The following is a 21,118-nucleotide window of genomic DNA, read 5'->3' as shown; positions in this document are numbered from 1 at the left end:
GCGGCACAGAGTAGGTAGTTTGAATTAGGATCTCTAATTCAAACTACCAGTACACCTTGTTCCACGAGAAGGTGGGGGGGATAATTTGGGGAAGTGGCTCAGGGTAAAGCTGCCAGATTGCAAGTGCCAGTAAACCTGTCTGTTGCCGCTGCCTCAGGGTCCCTGAGCTGGGCGATGCATTAGTGGGTGGGCCCAGATTCCCTCTAACCGCCCCACAACATCTCAGTGTGCCTCAAGAAAGGAGATTAGGGGATTTTACCCCAAACGTATGAACTAGGCTGTGATGAGAATGGCTCAGCAGGCTGTGGCTCCTGCCTCTGGTAAAGAGAAAAATGCAGTGTGGAGGACTACAGCAAGCCTTTGAGGCTAACAGTAACCACTAGTAGTGCAAGACCCACAGGGAATAGCTGGACCTTTGCCACAATAGCTATTGCCAAACTGTCTTTCTCTTGTGCTGTTTTCTCTACCTATGAAACTTTCCTTCCATCACCACTTAGCCCTAAAGAAAGATGAAGGAGAGTGTGTGGGATTTTGTGGAATTTTCCATTTTGATGTTGCACTGTACAGTTTCCATTTTCCATACACAGTCAGTGAGGTCTAATTTCACAAAGGTACATATGGAATGAGGATGCTTTCGAATACCTGAGTTTCTAGTGAAAAACAACAGGCGACATTTCTCTAATTCTACAGAGACGTGTGGAAAGCCTCTCTTTGAGAATATTCGTTTCCACACAAATAAACTGGTGTTTCTGCCTCATGAAATGCTGGAATATGAATGTGCAGATGGATACCAAACACCAAATAAGACCACAACAGGTTACACAGCTTGTGGCAGAAAGGGATGGATGCCTGAGCCCCAGTGTCTTGGTAAGCTGTTTTAATTAAATGTCTGCTATGCGGAATGAATTTCTTCAACTGGTTTTAATTGCTGTTATAATTGTTAATTTAAATAGCTGTGATTTAGGTGCAGGTTACATTGTGGCAAATTACTGGAGGGGAAGTTTTGATGTTTGCTGGGACAGATGAGAACCAGACACTGCTATCAGCCAGCAACCCTCAGAAAACAGTAGTCATCACAGTCTAAAATGACATTTTCAATAATATTTTCTGATTTCTAATTTTCTTTGAAATCTTGGAACAAACTTCATTGGTGACATTATTGACATGCAAAGCATGACAGCTATGCATTGTATCCTTCCATCTCCACTGCATACACTGTTTTTACAGACTAGAGAACCAACATAGGTTGAGAAATGGCAGCTGAGAAGTATAGGACTGCAGCAAGAGAAAATTCTGTTTGGACTATTGGAAGCAGTTAGTTTCCTTGTTCAGGAAACTTAATGATGTTGATCTATTACCTTTCTGGGGGGTATGTCTAGACTACAGGGTTTTGTCAACAAACGTGAACTTTTGTCAACAAAATTATACCTGCGTCTACACTACCGCCGTGTTCTATTGACAGTAAGTCGACAGAATGCGGCAGTTTTGTCGATGGCGGTAAACCTCATTTTATGAGGAATAATGCCGTTTTGACAGAGTTCTGTCGACAAAAGATAAATGTGGATGCGGGGAAGAATTTATGTCAAAAATAAAGGCCTCCAGGTAGAAGCCCTGGTGGACATTCCTGCCACAGCTTTCAACTCTATTGTTCCTGCCTGTAGCCATCTTTAAAAGGCACAGGCACCCAGGATTAGCATTCTGGAAGCAAACCAGCTCCAGCCAGGACCCTGACTGTGCAGCTATTCCTGGTAGGGCTACTCAGAGCCATGTCCTAGGGCCAAGCCCCCCAAAACCTCTCTGGCCCTTCCAGGGACACATCCCCGCAGGAAGCCAGGGGTACCAAACACCAGGCACCCTCCTGGTCAGGGCCCGAAATAAAAGCCATCTTGGAGCTCTGTTCCAAGGAGAAGGCCCTTCAGGCCCTACCGTCCAAGTGGAGGAATGCTGACATTTATGCCAGAATGGCTGATGGCCTTGCAAGGAAAGTCCACCACCCCACACCTTAGACCAGACCAGACCCAAGGTAAAAGATCTGTGGCAGGGCCCATGAGCACAGCTCCCACTCTGGGGAAACGGCACACTACTGTGCCTATTACGAGGACCTGGACCAGATCTTGGGGGCAGGGAAACTTCTGCCTCCAGAAGGTTGTGGAGTCTGGGTTGGAGACCCCTGTGCAGCAGCGGCCACAACTCCAGTGTGAGACCCCAGAAGAGGACCAGCAGCTCCAAGAGGAGCAGGAAGAGGAGGAAGAGGAGGAGGACGAGGAGGAGGAGGAGGAGGAAGAGGAAGACACCGCCAGAAGCACAACAACCCTGACCCGGGAGCCAGGGCCGCTGACAGTGGCACGCAGTGTCCAGAGCTCCAAGCTCCCATTCAGCACATGCCGCCATCTGGCAAGCCCCTCCCCGCACCACGTGGCCCTTCCCTCCCGCTGCAGAACCGCCTCTGCTGTGTGCTACCAGCCCGGCTTCCTCCATCCACAGGCAGCCACCACCACTGGCAGAGGGGGAGGGGCTCTGGTTGGAGCCAGTGAGCCACTCCTGGTAGCTACCACCAGAGTCCTGGAAGAGATTACACAGAGCTCGGCTGGAATGCTTCAGAGCAGGGTATGTTTGGTTTCTGCCGGTGCACTCTGCGCATGTCCCTCTCTCCCCCCGCTTCTTCCCACCTCACTGGAGGAGTGGCAGTGCACAGACCCTCTCGCTGACCTGCACTCTGAAAGCCAGATATGGGAGTGTGGGGGTCCCCCCCCCGCCCACTCCTGGTAATGGGAGCCAAAGCTGGTTCAGAGACTGCAATGCAACACTAACATTAGCACTGTGGGTGGCCCAGCTCCAGGCCCGGCAAGTGGTCCTGCTTTGAAAACAGCTGGGGACGGGGCTGCAGAACTTCTGGGGCCTGACCACAGACTCCAGCCCCTCAAACTAGAAGGTGAAAGGTGGAGGAGGGGCTCAGAGAGAACTAGGGGGGGAAAGGGTGGGAGTGGAAGGGGCTTGTGTTGAGTGGAGGGGGGCAGAGCAGTAGAAGAAAAGGGAAGGCTCCAAAAGACAAGGTGGAGGAGAGACAAATGCCAGGGAGCCAAGTGGAGACAATGAGGAAAAGGGCAGGAGGAGGGAGGGGAGGTGTTAGTAGGGGTAGGAGGGTGGAGGGGACCGGGTGATGCTGGGAGAGGAGAGGGGAAGGACATTGGGGGCAAGAGGAAGCAAGGGGAGGGGGAGGTGCTGGGAGAATGGTTGAAAGGAGTGGGCATGAGGAAGGGGGAATGGAGCAAGTCACATGTGGGGGCACAAAACGGCATGAGAGGAAATGAGGCAGATGGTGGTGAGGGGAGAGGCATCAGGGAAAGAGGGTAAGGGGGCGGGGCAGTGAGGGAAACAAGAAGCACCAGGAGGGTGCAGGAGTAAGGGAAGGTGCAGGTGCCAGGGGATTCTGGGAGTGAAGCAGAAGGGTAGATACCTGCAGGGAAGACACCAGCACCAGAGGAGAGAGGGTTTGGAAGGGGCCAAACTCACTCCCTATGGGTAGGAGGATGGTGGGAATTCTTAGAGGGGGTTACTTTTAGTTCTGGTCATGTGTCCATCTTGACCCCGAGAGTCAGGGGCATAGTTGTTTTTTTTTTTTTTTTTTTTTGCTCAACAAAAATCCTTGGTGTTCCCCATAAAAAAAATATTGTTTGGTATTCCTTGGTCTTAAAAAGTTAAAGAAACACTGATCTATAAGATGCCACAGGACTCCTCATCAATTTTTCTAATTTGTAGTATTCCAAATGTGATTTTGTTGAGTAAGAATCTGTCCATGAAAACCACCTGTTTCTAAAGTTACTTTTAAAATGTTTATTATCAGATTAATATAAGACGGAATAAAGATTATGGAAAATCATAATTTCATTTGTAAATGATCATCTTGTTTTTCTTCCCAATCAGAACCATGAAGGAGGAGGGCTGTTGCTCAGGGACTTGCGATTTTAAGAGAGCCAGGGCTCCCAGCAACTCTGCTAGCCCTCATCTATACTAGGACTTTATTTTGAAATAACTCCCCCACCCCACTGCCAAAGGTCAAATTTGTAAGTGGAGCGTCCACATTACCAAGCCAGTTATTTTGAAATAACGGGCCATGGAATTTGAACTCTGTACTCCCGCTTTTCATTAGGAGTAATGTTAATTCCAAAATAGTTATTTTGAAATAACAACAGTGTGGCTGCGCTGGTGCCGCTATTTCAGAATAGTTGGCCTCTGGATGTCTCTTGCAGCTGCAGCACTGATGGCTCTGGCCACACCTGACATCTCCACTGCTCTCCTCCTCCTCCTCCTGCAGAGCTGTAAAATTCCTGGGAGCAGAAGGGCTTGTCCCACGTGGACGGCTTTGCAAACCCTGTGTGAGGCAGCACCATAGGCAGACATGAGCATCCCTTTGGACACCCTGAGGGTTGCCAGTACTTCTGCTGCTCCCATGGCCTTCATCGCCTAGGAACGCAGAAGAGCTCTGGCCTGGACTGGTGTGGAGATCCTGGACCTCACTGAGGTCTGGGGGGAAAGAGTCCTACTTCAGGATCTGCACACCTAGAAAAGGAATGCAGAGATCTGTGGCAGGATCACTGCCAGCCTGGTCAAGAAAGGGCACATCAGGACCTTCGACCAGTGCTACATGAAAACAAAAGAGCTGCAGCAGAACTACCACAAGGCTAGAGAGCAGAGCAGATGATCTGGGGCAGCACCACAAACCTGCTGCTACTATGAGCAGCTTGATGTCATCCTTGGAAGCGGGGGCCAGCTGGGCAACTATGCCTGCCAGTCAGGAGCTGCTCCTCACCTTGGAGCTGGTTCCCCCACCACCGCAGATATTCTCCCAGGCTTCGGACAAATCCAGGGTGAGGCCACTTCTGGTGAGTTCTCTACCTTTTCCTCCCTACAAGCAGGGGCAGGCGATGGGTTGGGAAGGATTGAACACTCCTCTCTCAGCCTACTTGGCCTACGGTTGCACAACAGCTTGTTCTTCTTTGAGAGATGTTCCTCTGGGTGGCCTCATTGTGCAAAGTTAAAATCATGGCTGTGAAAGGACAGAGACCTCCCTCTGAAGCTATTTTTACTTGAGAATTCTCTCAGACCAGCTTCTGACTTGGGCCAACAGCCTGAGGAACATAAACAGCACAATGCCAAAAGTAAGCCTTCTTCTCACCTCAGGGGGCTACTGCACCAAAACGGCCATCTCCCTCATGGTCAGTGCCGAGAATAATGGTGGCACTGCATCGTAGTGCATATGACACCCCGGGCATCTCAAGAGCTACCAGCACAGCTAACAAACAGACATGTGCTAAACCACACTCTGAGGCATCAGGCTTCAAGTTGCCTGCCTCATCAACTGCAGCAACACCTGTCACCAACACGATTTTACCGGCACAGCATAAGAGCATGGTGCCTACCATATCATTCAGCACCTCCATCTCCACCACAGAGGTGCCTAACACTGTGCTAGTCAGCTCCAAGACATGATTCAACGTCTCAAATATCGTCCGTGCTATCCACTAGGGCACCTTCAACACCAGCTGAGCACTATGCTCAGCACAAAGACTTACTAGTCTGATCTACTTTCAAGTCACCAATTTAGATCCTGATTGCTCTCCTGCTGTGTTAACATCACAGAGATCATTTTCTCAGGAAAGATTTTCATCCGAATCCGAAGGTGAATTTTCTCCCGAAAATTCTCCGTACACAGAGAGACTATTTACTCTTCCAGATCTTATCATAAATTTGGGAACATGCCTCCATATTATGGCAATCCCTGGATATCTCTACCCATGCCATACCCACATTGGTAATGTTGGGACAGATGGCAATCTTATCAAAAGTACCACAATGGCTGGAAACAACATGGAGTGCAATATTCCCCTCCAAAACAAAGACAATACGAGGACCCACCCTTGGAAAATGAGGGTGCCTTCCTAGACCTAAATGAACCCACCTCAGTCCTTGCCTTCAGCTCCAACTACCTCAGATGACATTGCACATTTCCAAAACCTTTTTAAACATGTAGCTGCTGAATTAAACATTCATCTCCAGAAGGTTGTCGAGACTCAACATGAACTAACTGTCATATTGCACTTGGTAACACCATTTTGTACTCCTGATTAATCAAGCAATAATGGAACCGGCAAGTCCCAACAATGGGACTTGCATTTAGTATTGAACGGTCTAACTCAGCCACCTTTTGAACCAATGGCCACCACCTCACTACTACACTTACCCATGAAAACTGTCTTCCCCATAGCCATTACTTTAGCAGAATGGATGGGAGAGATTGCAACTCTGATGGCTCCTCCCCCATATACCACTTTTTTTAAAGACATGGTCACTTTACATACCCACCCCAAATTCACCCCCCAAAGGTACACTCATCCTTCCACCTCAATCAGACAATACACCTTCTTCCCCAATTCCTTCAAGATGAAAATACACACCCTTGACCTGCACAGAGCTCTCTTTTTTTTTTTTACTTACAAAGATCTAAATCTTTTTGAGCATCTTCAAGACTGTTTGTGTCGATAGCAAACCACAATAAGGGCCAGGCCATCTCATCACAGAGATTCTTCCACTGGATTTCAGTTTGTATCAAGCTTTGTTACTCCAAAGCTAAGGTAGACAGCATAAGGGTAAACTCAACCAGAACCATGGCTACTCAATAGCATTCCTCTGCAAAGTACCCATAAGAGACATGCGTGAAGCTGCCACATGGTTGCCAACCAAACATTTGCAAAGCACACAGGGACCCCTCTCCAACCTGAAACTCACTCTGGTGGTCCATTATACCACTTTTCTGCCAGATCCAAAGTTCTTACCTCTTTAACCAGGAATAGCTTTGTAGTCACCTAATGTGGAGCACCCATGGAAACATCTCTCCCTCAAAGAGGAGGGTACTCACCTCAATAGTAACTGATGTTCTTCGAGATCAGTGTCCCCATGGATGCTCCACAACTCTCTCTTCCTTCCTTCTACTTTGGGATTCTGGCCTTCTCATGGCATCATTCTGAGAAGGAATGAAGGAACTGAGGAGTGGGGGAGAGGGCTCGTGTATGCATGATGCCTGCCACCTAGGAGTGAGCATCTGCAGACGCATGTATATGTGGCCCCAGGGACATTGCTCTGAAATCTTTGATCTAGGACACGGCCACAGTGCACTGACTTAATGTGGAGCACCCACCAGGAAACTCATCTTGAAGAACATCAGTTACTATTGAGGTGAGTGTGGAAGAAAACAAGCCTTCACTCTGAGTTTGTGAGCAACTCAGAGACAGTTTATTCAAGCAATATTACAAGGGAAGAAGCTGCTGCTAGGCAGATCGTTGAATACAAGCAATTATGAAGCAGTTAAAGAGTATTTGGAACTTAAGGGTTAATTGCATCTGAAGACCAATTAGGGAAGGCAGTACATGCTGATGGTACCAGTCCGTAAGCACAGAGTCCAGATCAAAGGGAGAAACCCAAAGCACTCCCACAAGTTTCTGCTTGACAATATACAATACTTCACTTCTTTCACCAAGGTCAGTTCTTAATGTCCTTTTGTAGTCAGAAATCTTTGGGCTTTGGCGGTGTCAGCGGAGCAGACATTTCTTCTTCTTTCCTGAAACAGTCGTGGTTCAGCATTATGCCAGGGAGAGGTTACTTGCATGTCACCCTGTAATATTTTGGTTCTTCTGGTGTCCAGCAGGCTGGAAAACAGGACCAGAAGGAGGGAGATTTATCAGTAGTTGGGGTAGACTCATCTCGAGGTGGAGGGGTCTTTTTTTTCAGTGAGAGACATGGTTCCAGACAGTCAGTTCTTGGCACTTCGCAGCAGTGTCGGTGGTTAGCAAAACTTGGTAAGGGTCTTTTCAGTGTAAGGCTAGAGTGGCCTGTCACTGATGGACATAGGAGTCTCTATGCTATGAGCTAAACGCCAGCTGGCTCCTTTGGATCCAAGCTTATTTTCTAAAAATAAAGCAAACAATAAAAAACAATCCCGTGCGGTTGTTTGGTTGTTTGGTACTGGCCTTATCAAAGTGAGGCCCTTTTGGAATGTGGTTGCCAGGGAAACCAGGGTCAAATTAGCTGTTTTGTCTGTGTGACGGGATCTGTGTATTGTTGGACCTCGAATTTTTTTTTGAGTTGACAATTCTCAGCAAGATACCATGGACTGCTTCAGTTTACTCCTATAGTTCCTTTTTCTTGACTCTAGAGTTCTCTTTAACCCGCCAGGTTCAATACAGTAGTTTCAGGGTTTCTAATTTACTTTGGAAGCACCGGTATAGCACCAGCACTATTATAGGGTATGTCTACACTACCCTCCTAGTTCGTACTAGGAGGGTAATGTAGGCATACCGCACTTGCAAATGAAGCCCGGGATTTGAATTTCCCGGGCTTCATTTGCATAAGCGGGGAGCCGCCATTTTTAAAACCCCGCTGGTTCGAACCCCGTGCAGCGCGGCTACACGGGCCTCGAACTAGGTAGTTCGGACTAGGCTTCCTATTCCGAACTACCGGTACACCTAGTTCCTAGTCCGAACTACCTAGTTCGAGCCCCGTGTAGCCGCGCTGCACGGGGTTCGAACCAGCGGGGTTTTAAAAATGGCGGCTCCCCGCTTATGCAAATGAAGCCCGGGAAATTCAAATCCCGGGCTTCATTTGCAAGTGCGGTATGCCTACATTACCCTCCTAGTTCGAACTAGGAGGGTAGTGTAGACATACCCATAAATGTTAAAATCAAAACTCCCCACATAATTTGGCAAACACTATTCAATCCATCGCCACGATATTTCATCACCTTACTGGCACTGCCCATGATTATAGGTTTGACCTCTACTGCATGGTTGAGTGCTTCAGAGTGGGCTGGCATGGTCTACGGTGTTCCCTATCCGTGTGTACCTCAGACAGACAACCCTAATATGTTTTTTGGCATCAGTCACCAACTCCTTGATCTCTGCCTGAAGGGTTAGCAGACCCTCCTCTAGGTATTTACTTCCTCCATGCCACTCAGGATCCCATGTTAGGTTACCTATCATTGCCGAAGTGCGGTAGAGCCGCATCCCGTCAACGGTCAGGATGGGACTGTTATGCACACGGATAGATATGTAGAGGGGCAGGACCTTCCATTTAGTTCAATGGAGTGGTAGTCAAACACCAGTAGGTACCATTTATTTAGACCAGCTCAATGTTTATTTGTTTCTCTGTGATAACCACATCAAACCTAGACAGATTCGTCATGATGTTATATGGGAAAGTACGTAAGATTGCCAATTTGATTAGCCAATTTGATTAGCCAGTCTAGCACACAGCTGGTCTATATTAGTGTGGAACATCACCAAGGTAAGGACCAGTGACAATTGTCCTGGTTCTGGGACAAGGCTCTGTTTGGGACATGATGCACAATTGGGAGGCTCTATTTTGTCTTTGTGGACCTGGTTGATGATATCAAAATGAGGGCAAGTTAGCAATGACCATTGTTTAACAAATGATACTCATGCCTCAGGGGTTACCTTTGTTTGTAAGGAGATCTATTTCACAGAATGTGTCTCCTTGTTCGAGCAGATTTAGCTTCTAGTGATTACATCTTCAAATTCAATTTCTACCGGTTGACTTAGTGTGGTTTTCAATTTACCTCCTCCCATGCCCTCAAGCCAAATATAATGGCGTGTGAGGGGAAGGTTTTAACTTTTTATTAATATTTTTTCTGGATGGCCCCACTCGTGCGTGTGAAACATCCTTGGGTTGCCTGTGATTCCATCCGGAGAGGCTGTAGTTATCTATTTGCTAACAGGGGGCTTAAGAATCTCCTGAAGTTGCTTGGCAGCTCTTTCCTGCTCCTGCGTGCTGCTCTCTGTGTGTGTTTCCAACCAAAATGCCTAGGGCCAATATGGCTTGATGGTCAGCGGGCATTCCTTCTTTGAGAATTTGGAGGAACACTTCCCACAATCTGTTAAGTCTATTCCAAAACTCGGTGTTTTGCTTTGCATCGGGCAGATTTGTTACTAATGCTCATTTTTCCAGAGGGAAGAGCTGATCCCTTTCAGTTATCTTTCGTGCCTCCTCTCTATCTATAATGATGTATAGCCCATCTGGGGCTGGGCATAGAGAGGAGCAGAGGGGGTAATGTTGTGTCAAATTCCCCCCCTAAGCTTGGGAGAGGCGGCACAGTTGATTCAGGTGCACCAGCTGAGAAATCCTTTCCTCTCACTCTTAGTGCATTCCTTTGGCACAGAGGCGCTGCTGTGTGTAAGTTACATTTCTCACTGTAGGGAGGATTTTTGCTCTTCTGAGCTTCAATCTCATCCCTCAGGGCTTTAATTTCTTTCTCTTTTAATGCGAGGGTTTTTTAGCAATGTTATTACTACCTTCTTGGTATTTTCCACTTCTCTATTCAGTTCCTTATTTGATCAAATCCTTCTCTATCAATTTGTCAAATGCTTACAGGTCCTTGGACCATTATGCACGGTCTAAAGTGTCAGACCTTATCAACAGTTCATGAAATAAGGGGAGTCGTCACTCCCTCACATATCCGCTAGGTCTCGAGGTTCTGCTGACCCCCCCTTGCTTTCAGAACTGCCTTGTGGAAAAGCCCTGGTGTGGCTGGAATCAGCTTACTTCTCAGAGACCTGGGCAGCGGCATTCACACTCCACTCACTACATTCATACTCATCATAGGGTTTTTTTCATCTACATTTTCCACATTGAGATGAATCTCTTTCCATGGATCTCATTCATATTTGGGGCAGCAACCAACAGTGTTCCCCCCAGGGGCAGCAAACAACATGTTTCCCCACAGAACCTCAGGAACCTATAGTTCCCTATGTCCGGCTTCAATACACTTTCCCATAGCAGGGGCAGTACCATGACCACATCAACAGAACCACATCAACTAACTCTGCAAAGGGGCGGCACTACAAAAATCCCCAGAACCTCTTTTGCTTAATCTACTTGGGGGCAGCAAAACAAAAGGTCCCCAAATCACTTTTGCGTCTGACCTTGTTGGTGATCCAAGAAGTTCGGATGGCGTGAGCCCACAAGAAGCAGACGACCCCACGGGCAGTCCTTCTCCACACCCCAGTAGAGATTTCAAAAGGTCTCTTACCTCTTGTTTGGCGCCCTGGGGGTGAAGGGAGATGGTCCGCAGCTGCTGTCTTCAAACGGGCATTGCCATCCGAGTCACGGCACCAAATTGTGGAAGAAAACAAGTCTTCACTCTGCATTTGTGAGCAACAAGTAGTCAGAGACAGTTTATTCGAGCAATATTGCAAGGGAAGAAGCTGCTGCTAGGCAGATCGTCGAATACAAGCAATTATGAAGCAGTTTATATACAGTCCATTAGATATAATAACATTAAACAATTAGTCTCCGTCTCATTACAAACACCAATGGCTAACAGTTATTTTAGTTCCACCAGATGCTCCTTATCTCAAGGTCCTTGCCAGAGTCAGCATTCTATCCTTATCTCCGTATGGAGGCGAGAGGCGAAGGCAGCGCCTTTTTACAGCTCAACCGTTGTCAGGCCACAAACTTAGCCTGACTCTCGCTCTCTTGCTGACAAGACTGAAAAGGCTTTATTTTCCAGAGAATAACGTCTACACTGGCGCTTTTCTCCGGCTTTTCCCCAAGCCAGAAAAAAGCGGCAGCCATGTTAATGCAAATGCCACGGGGGATATTTAAATCCCCCGTGGATTTGCCTATTCCAAAGTCTACATTAGCATCCCTTTTCTGGAAAGGGGTGCCAATGTAGACACAGCCCTGGTGTATGGGGAACACAGAAAGAAGCTGAGCTGTCCCATCCCCCTGTCCCACCCACAGATTCCTGATCTGGCCTGGACCTTTCCATGCCCACTTGTTTCCAGGCCATAGGTGTTGTGATACTCCCCTGGGATGTCTGTGCACTTGCTGGAAAGTACTCATTTTTTAGGCACCAGATTGCCTTGCTTGAAGCTATCATCTGAATTGAGACCTTTGGCATCAGCTCAGAGACTAAGGTGCTGCTTCATACACAGTGTCTGCTGGGATGACTGCCCTTGTAGCCTTTCTTCACCGCTGGACCAGCTGTGAGCTTGGGGCGTACTCCACCTCCCACTCCATCTACCCGACTCAGCACGATACACAGGCTTAAATGCACCCGGGAGGATCTCATGAGGGAGCAGATGACCTGCCTGCAATCCCTTGTCCAAGGACTCAAAGAAGAGAGCCAGGAGCTGACTGCCCACTTGGAGGAGAACCAGGCTGCATAGGGCTGATGGCCTTGGCTACCTGCACGAGCATGGACCCAGCTGTGGATTTCCCCACACCGAACTGGTTCCTGACTGAACAGTAGCAGTCTGGCCTGGCAAGCTTCCAGAGGGAGACGGCCACACTCTTTCTGCATGGTAACAGAGTGTCCTATGGCCACTCACAGAGCTCTAGGAAGGTGGTCTTCTGCATCTGGAAGTTCTGCAGCCACTGCTGGTCATCCCATCCCTGCAGGAACATGAGGTTCCACCAGTCCAAGCTCGTCTCCCTCCATCAGAAGTGGTATTCCATGATGTCCAGGAGATTGAGGGGAATGTGCAGTAGCAGGAGAAATAGAACCTGCATGAGCAGCATGCAGACATTCTAGAAGTACTGCACCATGAAGTGCAGCATGAGGCCTGTAGGCTTGGCACTGCCTTGCAGAACCTCTGGCTCCATCATGTAGGTGCTGTAGCATCTCCATGGGCTTCCAGAGAATGCCCACTTGCTGTGAGGAGGGAGGCAGTGGAGGAGTGGCTTGTGATACGCAGCCATAGAGAGGAGCGCCAGTAAGTATGTATCGCAGCCTGCTGGACAAAGCAGCCACAGGAAATATTCACCCTTTTGGTGCCCTCCCAAGCATGCTTCCAGTGGCTTTAAGTCCAAGGCAGGCTCCATTCAGTGAGGATGTGCTATTGAGGACTAAATTGGGAATTGTTAAATCAAATGTATTAATTTTGAAATAATGTCCTAGTGTAGACATGGCCCTACTATGGCAGCGGTGGCAGCAGGCTCCCCAGACCTTATAGAATTGCCATTGGTGTGCCAGGTGGCATGCTCCAGGGCCTTGCACCATGCACTTCAGCTGGTTCTAAGGGCCAGCATGAGGAAGGGCGCTGCATGGTCCAGGTGGAGCTGAGGGCTGTCTGCCTCAGCCCTGTCCCTTCCACTTAAGGCTCCACCCCTTTCAGGAGTGCGGCGCTGCCCTCCCACATTGCCCAGGGTCCCAGCAATCCTGTCAGCTCCCTGCTCCCAATATCTCTTCAATTGTGAGTGGCAGCTTGTTTTTCCCTCTTGCCTTCTGGTCTTTCCCCACTCTAGATACAATTCTTGCTCTATTACAATTTACCAACTTATGTTAATTACGATGACTATTCCTGCTGTTACCCTAAGCTCTGATACAAGTCAGTGGGGGTTGTTCCGTGGATTTCAACTGATTTCTGATTAGCACTCACCTTACTTTGTTCCAATGATGAGTATTTTAAAAACTTTTCCCTGGAAATGTTTGTTTTAATGTGATATTTTCTTTCCTATCCTCACCACCATCTTTAGCTATAGAATGTGAAATGCCAACATTGTCTCATCTCATCATTTCCCCCAAGAAAAGTAAATATGTTGATAGGGACGTGGTGGAATTTTCCTGTGAAAGAAATCTCAAAAGAGTGGGATCTGACTCCTCTCAGTGTTACTACTTTGGATGGTTCCCGACATTTCCAAATTGTACAGGTAAATATTTCCCCTAGGCTTACTGAAGTAGAATACCTATTAATAAATTGGCTTTTTTCTTCTATGGGGAAGATCACAGTGACTATCCTAGGCTGTGTCTAGACTACACCTCTCTGTTGACAGAGAGATGTAGATTAGGCACATCAAAATTGCTAATGAAGCAGGGATTTAAATATAGCATAAACATGGCTGTCGCTTTTTTTGACAGGGAGATTTTTCGAAAGAAACCCGGCAGTCTAGACAGGGATCTGTCGAAAAATAAACCCTTTTTTGACAGATCTGGTAAACGTCATTTTTTGAGGAATACAGGACCTGTCAAAAAAGAGTTTATTTTTCAACAGATCCCTGTCTAGACTGCCATTTTTTTTCGAAAAAGCTCCATGTCGAAAAAAGTGGCAGCCATATTTATGCGAATGAAGTGCAGGATATTTAAATCCCTGCTTCATTAGCAATTTCAACGTGCCTAATCTACATCTCTCTGTCGACAGAGAGGTGTAGTCTAGATGTACCCCTAATGTCTAGCCCAAACTGAACCATCTCATCTAACTCCCTGTGAATACACTCACCGATCTAGTGGTGCACAAACTTCTCCAGTTATACCCCTTTTAACTCCATCACTTGTAGTGTGATTAGACTGTGCATAGACTAGACTTGAAGATCACATCAGAAAGTGGAAGGAAACACAGGTGAGAACAGTGAATCAATCAATCAGTCAATGTAGTTTACACAGTCTGACTCACTGAAGAGTTCCCAGGCTGTCAGGTATTGTTATATACATTGTCTGTTTATATATTTTACTATTAATTATTAATCATTAAATGAACTTTAATATTAACAAGAATCAGATGTAGACAGACATCTATCAGGGATGGTTCTGGGTCCTGCCATAAGGGCAGTGGACTGGACTTGATGACTTCTCGAGGTCCCTTCCAGTTCTAGTGTTCTATGATTCTATGATTCTATTAATTTTAAAAGTATAATAGATCTACTGTCATTATGATATTTACCAGATTATTGAGAATAAGCCTCTTTGTGCCTTTACTTGTATGTTTGTTTATTAAAAGGACCAAAGGGTAATGCTTCTTTGCACCCGAGTACCTCTTACACACACAAGCTTCACCCTCTCCGATTTGAGCACCAATGTCCCAAGCCACCAGCTTCGTTTCCCATTTGAAAGTTTGAATTTGTTTCCATCCATTTTGATTTTAGTGAAACTGCAAGTTGTGTGAAGTGATACAAGGAGAAGCTCAGGGCTCATTTCCACATAGTACCTAAAGTAGGATTTCAACCCAAACCTCCAGAGATGTAAGGTTAATTAATTAATTAGTAACCTTTCTCCACTTACAGCAGTGATTTTGGATTTACTCATTTTTATTGTAGTCTATTTTCAATTTTAACAAGTGTTATACCAATTGTTTATACATAATCTCTTTGTATTAGAGGAAGTCAAAGCTTGTGGGCAACCAGTCACCATTGCCAAAGGAAATATTATCAGTGAACTTCATGAGAAACATATTGTTGGTGACTCAGTGGAATAAGACTGTAATGATGATTTTTAAATGATTCAATCAAGGAAAATAGAATGTATTCATAGAATCTTAACACTAGAACTGGAAGGGACCTCGAGAGGTCATCGAGTCCAGTCCCCTATCCTCATGGCAGGACCCAGTACCATTTAGATCATCCCTGATATACTTCTATCTAACCTGGTCTTAAATATCTCCAGGGATGGAGATTCCACAATCTTTCTAGGCAACTTATTCCAGTGTTTAACTGCCTGACAGGAAGTTTTTCCTAATGTCCAACCTAAACCTCCCTTGCTGCAGTTTAAGCCCATTGCTTCTTGTCCTATCCTCAGAGTCTAAGAACAATTTTTCCCTCCTCCTTGTGACAAACCCTTTTAGATACCTGAAAACAGCTACCATATCCCCTCTCAGTCTTTTCCTTTCCAAACTAATTGATTGATAGAGAATGGTCACACTCACCTACTTGCATTGGTAAACTATATTTTTTTCATACTCTTAGGATTAATTAGACCAATAATTTTCCGTTAACACTTTTAGAGATTTTCTAAATCAAAACCATACCTACTCAGGTGTAACATATTGGCCAGTGTACGTAGTTTCTGTACCACACATCTCTCTGTGATGCAATCAGACCTCGGGTTCTAAAATGCTGTCCTAGTGTAATTTGCAATGTCCTGAATCCTGAGTGGTAAAAATCATCCAATATTCAATTTATGAGTTTCACATTCTTAATTTCCCTAACCATGGAGAGCAGAAGTTATTATGCATTTTAAATAACATACTTATAAAAATAAATTTAAAAATATATTATTTTTATTTAGTATATTCAGTGCTTTTATTTAAAAAAAAAGGTGCCGATGCTCTTTAAGACCCAGCCAGCTATCAGCTATTTCATTACAGAGGTGCCGGTACTCTATTCTTTCCAGGTAAGTTCTGACTGGAGGTGCTGGTACTATATAATGGGTAGTACCATCACAAAAAAAAAGCACTGAGTATATTCAAATGAAAACCTGCAGTTACGGAAAAGACTTACAGATGTTATTACAGATGTTTTCATGTAAGAAAAGGATTTCATGACCAAAAAATCCAGTAGACAAAAGAAATCCATAATATTGACAGTTCTCTTAGAGGGCCTATAATTGTCTTGGCAACTTTAGAGATTTGGGTTTCAGCCTGCTGAAATTATCCGTGATTTCCATATTGACCTATCCAAACTTTAAGAAAAGAAGTGTGGTTGCTGGCCTCATTTTAGCACTTTGAACGCTGAATTCGACCCCAGATACTTTTTTCTTTGCACCTTTTTCTAAGCACCTTTGAGCATAATTTTTTATGAATAACCTCGGATTACAAGTCAGTATTATCACAACATGCTACTGAGTATTGTTTATTATCATTTGCGGTGCACCATAAGTGCACATAGCAAGGTTCCCACCTCAATGAGTTTATGCAAAAGACGTCTTTAGCAAATGAAATTCAAGGATGTGTAGGCAAGCACATTTAATGCAGAGAGGGAATGTTATTTGCTGCACAAGTAGTGGGTAGTTATGTGATATCTACTACTTGGATGTTTTCACTGAAGGTGATAGTATTTTTTTAATTGAAAATGAGGATTAAAAGGTTTGTCTGTGGGCATACATGTGTATTTGAATGTCATAGAGCAGTGAATTACTAGCAGTTTGGAAGCTGGTATTGCGTTGACTGTATGTATTGATTTGATTTAAGATTTCCTTACATTTTAGTGTTTTCATTTGTGTGAGGAAATACAACTAGAGTTTTTTAGTTACGTTTTTTGAGTATGAAAATAAAAACAAGTGACACGCTTTATAATGCTTCAGTGTGAGGTGATAAAAGCTGAATACAGTCTTGGAAGATGGAGATAACTGAGGAGATATCACAGGGACTTGGAGATAACTGAGGAGGTATCACAGGGACTTGGAAGAAAAATAAATGTTTTTACAAAGAAAGAACCCAGTACTGCACCTATTACGCCAACCAGACAATTGCTGCTAACTTTAATGAAAGCAACATCAGTCTCTTTGATTAATTTTGTGCCAATAATATAATATGAAATATTTATGCTCTTTTCCACAGAAGAACCTAAAAAACCCTGTGAACAACCACCTCCTATTGACAATGGCAGACCTGTTAAAGCAGACAGGCGCCAATATTCCCATGGAGCAACAGTAGAATATGAATGTGAATCAATCTATAAAATGATTGGGTCAAAGACAGCGAAGTGTATTAGTGGAGAATGGACATCTCTTCCTTCCTGTGCTGATAAACAATTTGGTTAGTATTTTAAGCCTCAAACTAACAATTCCATTTGAGGTTGAATGAAGATTAGTCATCAGAATTTAGTCAAATATATTTTATAAAGATCTTTAAAATCATTCTTTGCCTGCATTGGTATGATGCTGGTGATTTTTATTTTATGATTTTTAATTAGAAATTGCTATGGTCCTATTATACCTGTATTGGTTTGCATGATATGTTTTCCACACTAATGAAGACATAGAAGAATATTTTAATCCTAGAATTTCATGGAGGAATAGGCCAAATATATTGACTTTTTTTGTATTGGTAACTTATCATCAAAATTGGAATGTTTTATTGATTGGAAGTTATTTGCAGTTTGAATTATATCCCCATTTCCAAAATATATATATGTACAATATATATCCATTATATAAAACATATCATAATAGAAGATTTTACCCAGCATTGCTCAGGTCCTTAACTGAATTAATTTTTGTTTTTTAGAATATAAAATGAAAATAAGCATGCTTCATTTAAACCAGGGCTCTGGGATGGGGATGGCAATGAGGGTTCATTATGCAGGTTGCCCTAGGGAGATAGGACTACCCCAGCCCCTTCCCGCCACAGCAGCTTGGAGGCCAGGTGAATAGTTCCTCTTCATGGCCAATGCAGCTCCAGTGGGCATAGCTGGGAGAGAGGTACATGTCCCCAAGCTGAAGCATATCCAGGTTTGTCTGCCCCTGTGATTCCCATCTCTTGGGGGCTGGGTGGCTCAGGTCTTCAACAATGCTAGATGGAATGGGGGGTGCTCCCAGCCAACCTCTTTCATCTGCCTGGTGATTCTGTCTCTATTCTATATGGCTTGATGAAAAGCAATCCCATTCCAGGATCATCCCATTATCCTGGCATAACCAAACCCTAACCTTGCTTTCAGTTATGATAACAGGAAACTGTATACAGAATGTGGTGGTCCTAGAAACAGGAGGAGTTCTTGAACAAATGGATGGACATATGAGCAGACAGACAAACTCTCTGAAATATATAGGGGTATGTCTACACTGCCACCCTAGTTCGAACTAGGGTGGCTAATGTAGGCATTCAGAGTTGCAAATGAAGCCCGGGATTTAAATATCCCAGGCTTCATTTGCATCTTGCCGGGCGCCGCCATTTTTAAATCCCCCTTAGTGTGGACTCCATGCCCGCAGCTACATGTGGCACAGAGTAGGTAGTTTGAATTAGGCTCTCTAAATTGTACTACCGTTACTCCACGTGGAACAAGGTATACCGGTAGTTCGAATTAGAGAGCCTAATTCAAACTACCTACTCTGTGCCATGTGTAGCCGTGGGCACAGAGTCCACACTAAGGGGGATTTAAAAATCGCAGCGCCCGGCAAGATACAAATGAAGCCCGGGATATTTAAATCCCGGGCTTCATTTGCAACTTCAAATGCCTACATTAGCCACCCTAGTTCGATCTAGGGTGGCAGTGTAGACATACCCTAGTAGATTTTAGAGAGGAGCATATATGTGAATGTGTACACAAAATATTTTTAAAGGAGGATAATGAATTGAGGTAATGCCCAGTTATTTTGTATTAAAAATTAATTCAGGTTAGAAACAACTCATTGAAACATATGCTGAAACCAAAGTTAAGTTATTGTGCTAGCACAGAAGGAGGTGTTTAATGTATTCAATGAAGCATAAGAAATAACAACACTTGAGCAGAAATTTAGATGTTTGTGAGCCTGAGTCCTTGGCCCTGGATAATCAACTCTGGAGCGAGCAACCATGTTCTCACAGATATTTCAGAAGAAAATCTTTGCAATATATTGCGGTACTGCCCTTGCCACAATCCTTCCTCTGTGCCCTCCCAGCTACTCTAGCCATCCAGACAGGTCAGAATTAGGGTAACTCCCAAGATATATTACAGGCAGGGCTGGTTGTGCAATACTTTCTAATCTAATAACGTATTTTCAAACTTTAATTCTTCTTTGAGTAGTGTCCCTGCGGGTGCTCCACAGTAGTTCTCTTAGTGCTCCTATGCTTATACCTGAAACTTTTTAGCAGCAGTATCCCTCCAGGTGTTGGTACACATGCACAGCACCACTTCTGCCACAGCAAGCTTGCTGATGCACATGCACCGTCAACCATCCCTCAGTTCTTCTCAGCTTCTCTATGCTTGGTTTGAACCCAACAATGCTCCATGTTTCCTTGCTTAGGCAGTGTTAGTTAGATAATTGATAGTTATTAGTATTACAGTTTCCCCTGTTGTTGGTGTCTTTCCTTTTTCCTTTTTCTTAAAAAATTCCCTTGTTTTTCTCTACTCTTCTTTTAGTTAGTAGTAGAGCAGTTGTTCCAGGTTCTCCAAGATTTAAGAGATGCCTGACTTACAGGATGTTCATTCCAATGTCTGATGGACATGCCCAATGCATCCAGTACATGGCTCACGAGCACTCTCCAAAAAGCTGCCACCATTGCAAGAAGCTTTCTTCAGATCCCTTGAAGCCAGGGAGCTGCAGCTTAAGCTCCTCACCATGGGGAAGGCTGAAACACCTGCATCAGAACTGGTCTCTCAAGACTCCCCATCACATACATCTCCTACAGCAGCTTCAGATCTGAGTAGTCAGCATCAAGGGATCCTCCAGCTAAGAAAACTGCCAAGAGGAAGCACTCATCTCCCACAGCAGAAAGGCCACCTAAGAAAATATTCCCTCAACAGAAGCCTTTTTCAGCTCCAAAGTTACAGGCTTCTGGGGATGGGCAGGTACCAGGGTCAGTCCAGTGCAGACAAATCCCCAAAGGTGATGCTGGCCAAGGAGGCTTGCACTGCAGTCTCGGTACCGAAACCAGAGAAGACAGCACCTGTGCTGTAGGTACAGTGAACATCAGTACCGACATAGTCGGCACCCAAGCTAGTGCACCAGCCATGGCCACAGGCCAATCAGAACCATTGGCACAGACACCAGCTAATACCGCACCAGGGGCCCTGTGCCGATGTCTTCCTGATACTGACAACATCCAAGCCAAGATATGACCCAGTACTGCAACGACTGCAAGTTTCCACACTGTTGGTGTCAGTCTTCCCTGCACCAAGACCTCTCACCAACCACCAGGAGCTAGGGGTTACTACAGTACTGGGAACCCCACCATTGGTACCAACACTACATCTACTTTAGAGGGGCCCAGCAGACTGGCTGCACCCTCAAGCTCAGTTCCACCTTTTTCCAAGTGAGAGTGAAGATGAGGAGGAAATTTCCTTTTCTCCATGCCACTGTTCACCGAAGCCATTCTCCCAGCTACAGAAGCAGGGCCAATTCCAGATGTGGCAGTCATTTCTATGACTCCCTGTCATACCATTCCCACAGTCATGGCAAGTATGGGACCGCTGGGGGTCCCTAAGAGCACAAATGATAGTACCTCAAATGGCAACCCAAGCCAAGCCACAGGCAGTAGTGCCTAACCCCCGCTGCATCCACCAGGTCAGGCACAGTACAAGAGGAGGTAGAGGATCTAGAAACCCAAGAAAATGACAATTTACCTCCATCGCATATTTCCTTATCCTCCCCAATGAGTCTATAATGCCCCCTCCACTTATGGCAGGAGATGATTTTAAG

The 21,118-nt window shown here is 45.3% G+C and overlaps 1 protein-coding gene across 6 annotated transcripts in view; it reads left to right on the top strand.

Annotated features, from left to right (window-relative positions):
• The window catches only part of CFH (complement factor H), a 132,380-nt gene that overhangs the window by 73,163 nt on the left and 38,099 nt on the right, over nucleotides 1-21,118 (top strand). For 5 of the 6 annotated variants that reach the window (XM_075936701.1, XM_075936698.1, XM_075936702.1 and 2 more), the window contains 3 exons: nucleotides 691-867; nucleotides 13,549-13,722; nucleotides 17,340-17,537. In XM_075936701.1, coding sequence (XP_075792816.1) covers nucleotides 691-867; nucleotides 13,549-13,722; nucleotides 17,340-17,537 — 549 coding nt within the window. The remainder of the gene's footprint in view (nucleotides 1-690; nucleotides 868-13,548; nucleotides 13,723-17,339; nucleotides 17,538-21,118) is intronic. The other variant, XM_075936700.1, reaches the window with a different exon arrangement.

This window comes from Pelodiscus sinensis, chromosome 9, assembly GCF_049634645.1.
Source record: "Pelodiscus sinensis isolate JC-2024 chromosome 9, ASM4963464v1, whole genome shotgun sequence".
Classification (NCBI taxonomy): Eukaryota; Metazoa; Chordata; order Testudines; family Trionychidae; genus Pelodiscus; species Pelodiscus sinensis.
The sequence above is the reverse complement of the archived record's forward strand: the minus strand, read 5'-3'. Positions and strand labels throughout refer to the sequence as shown.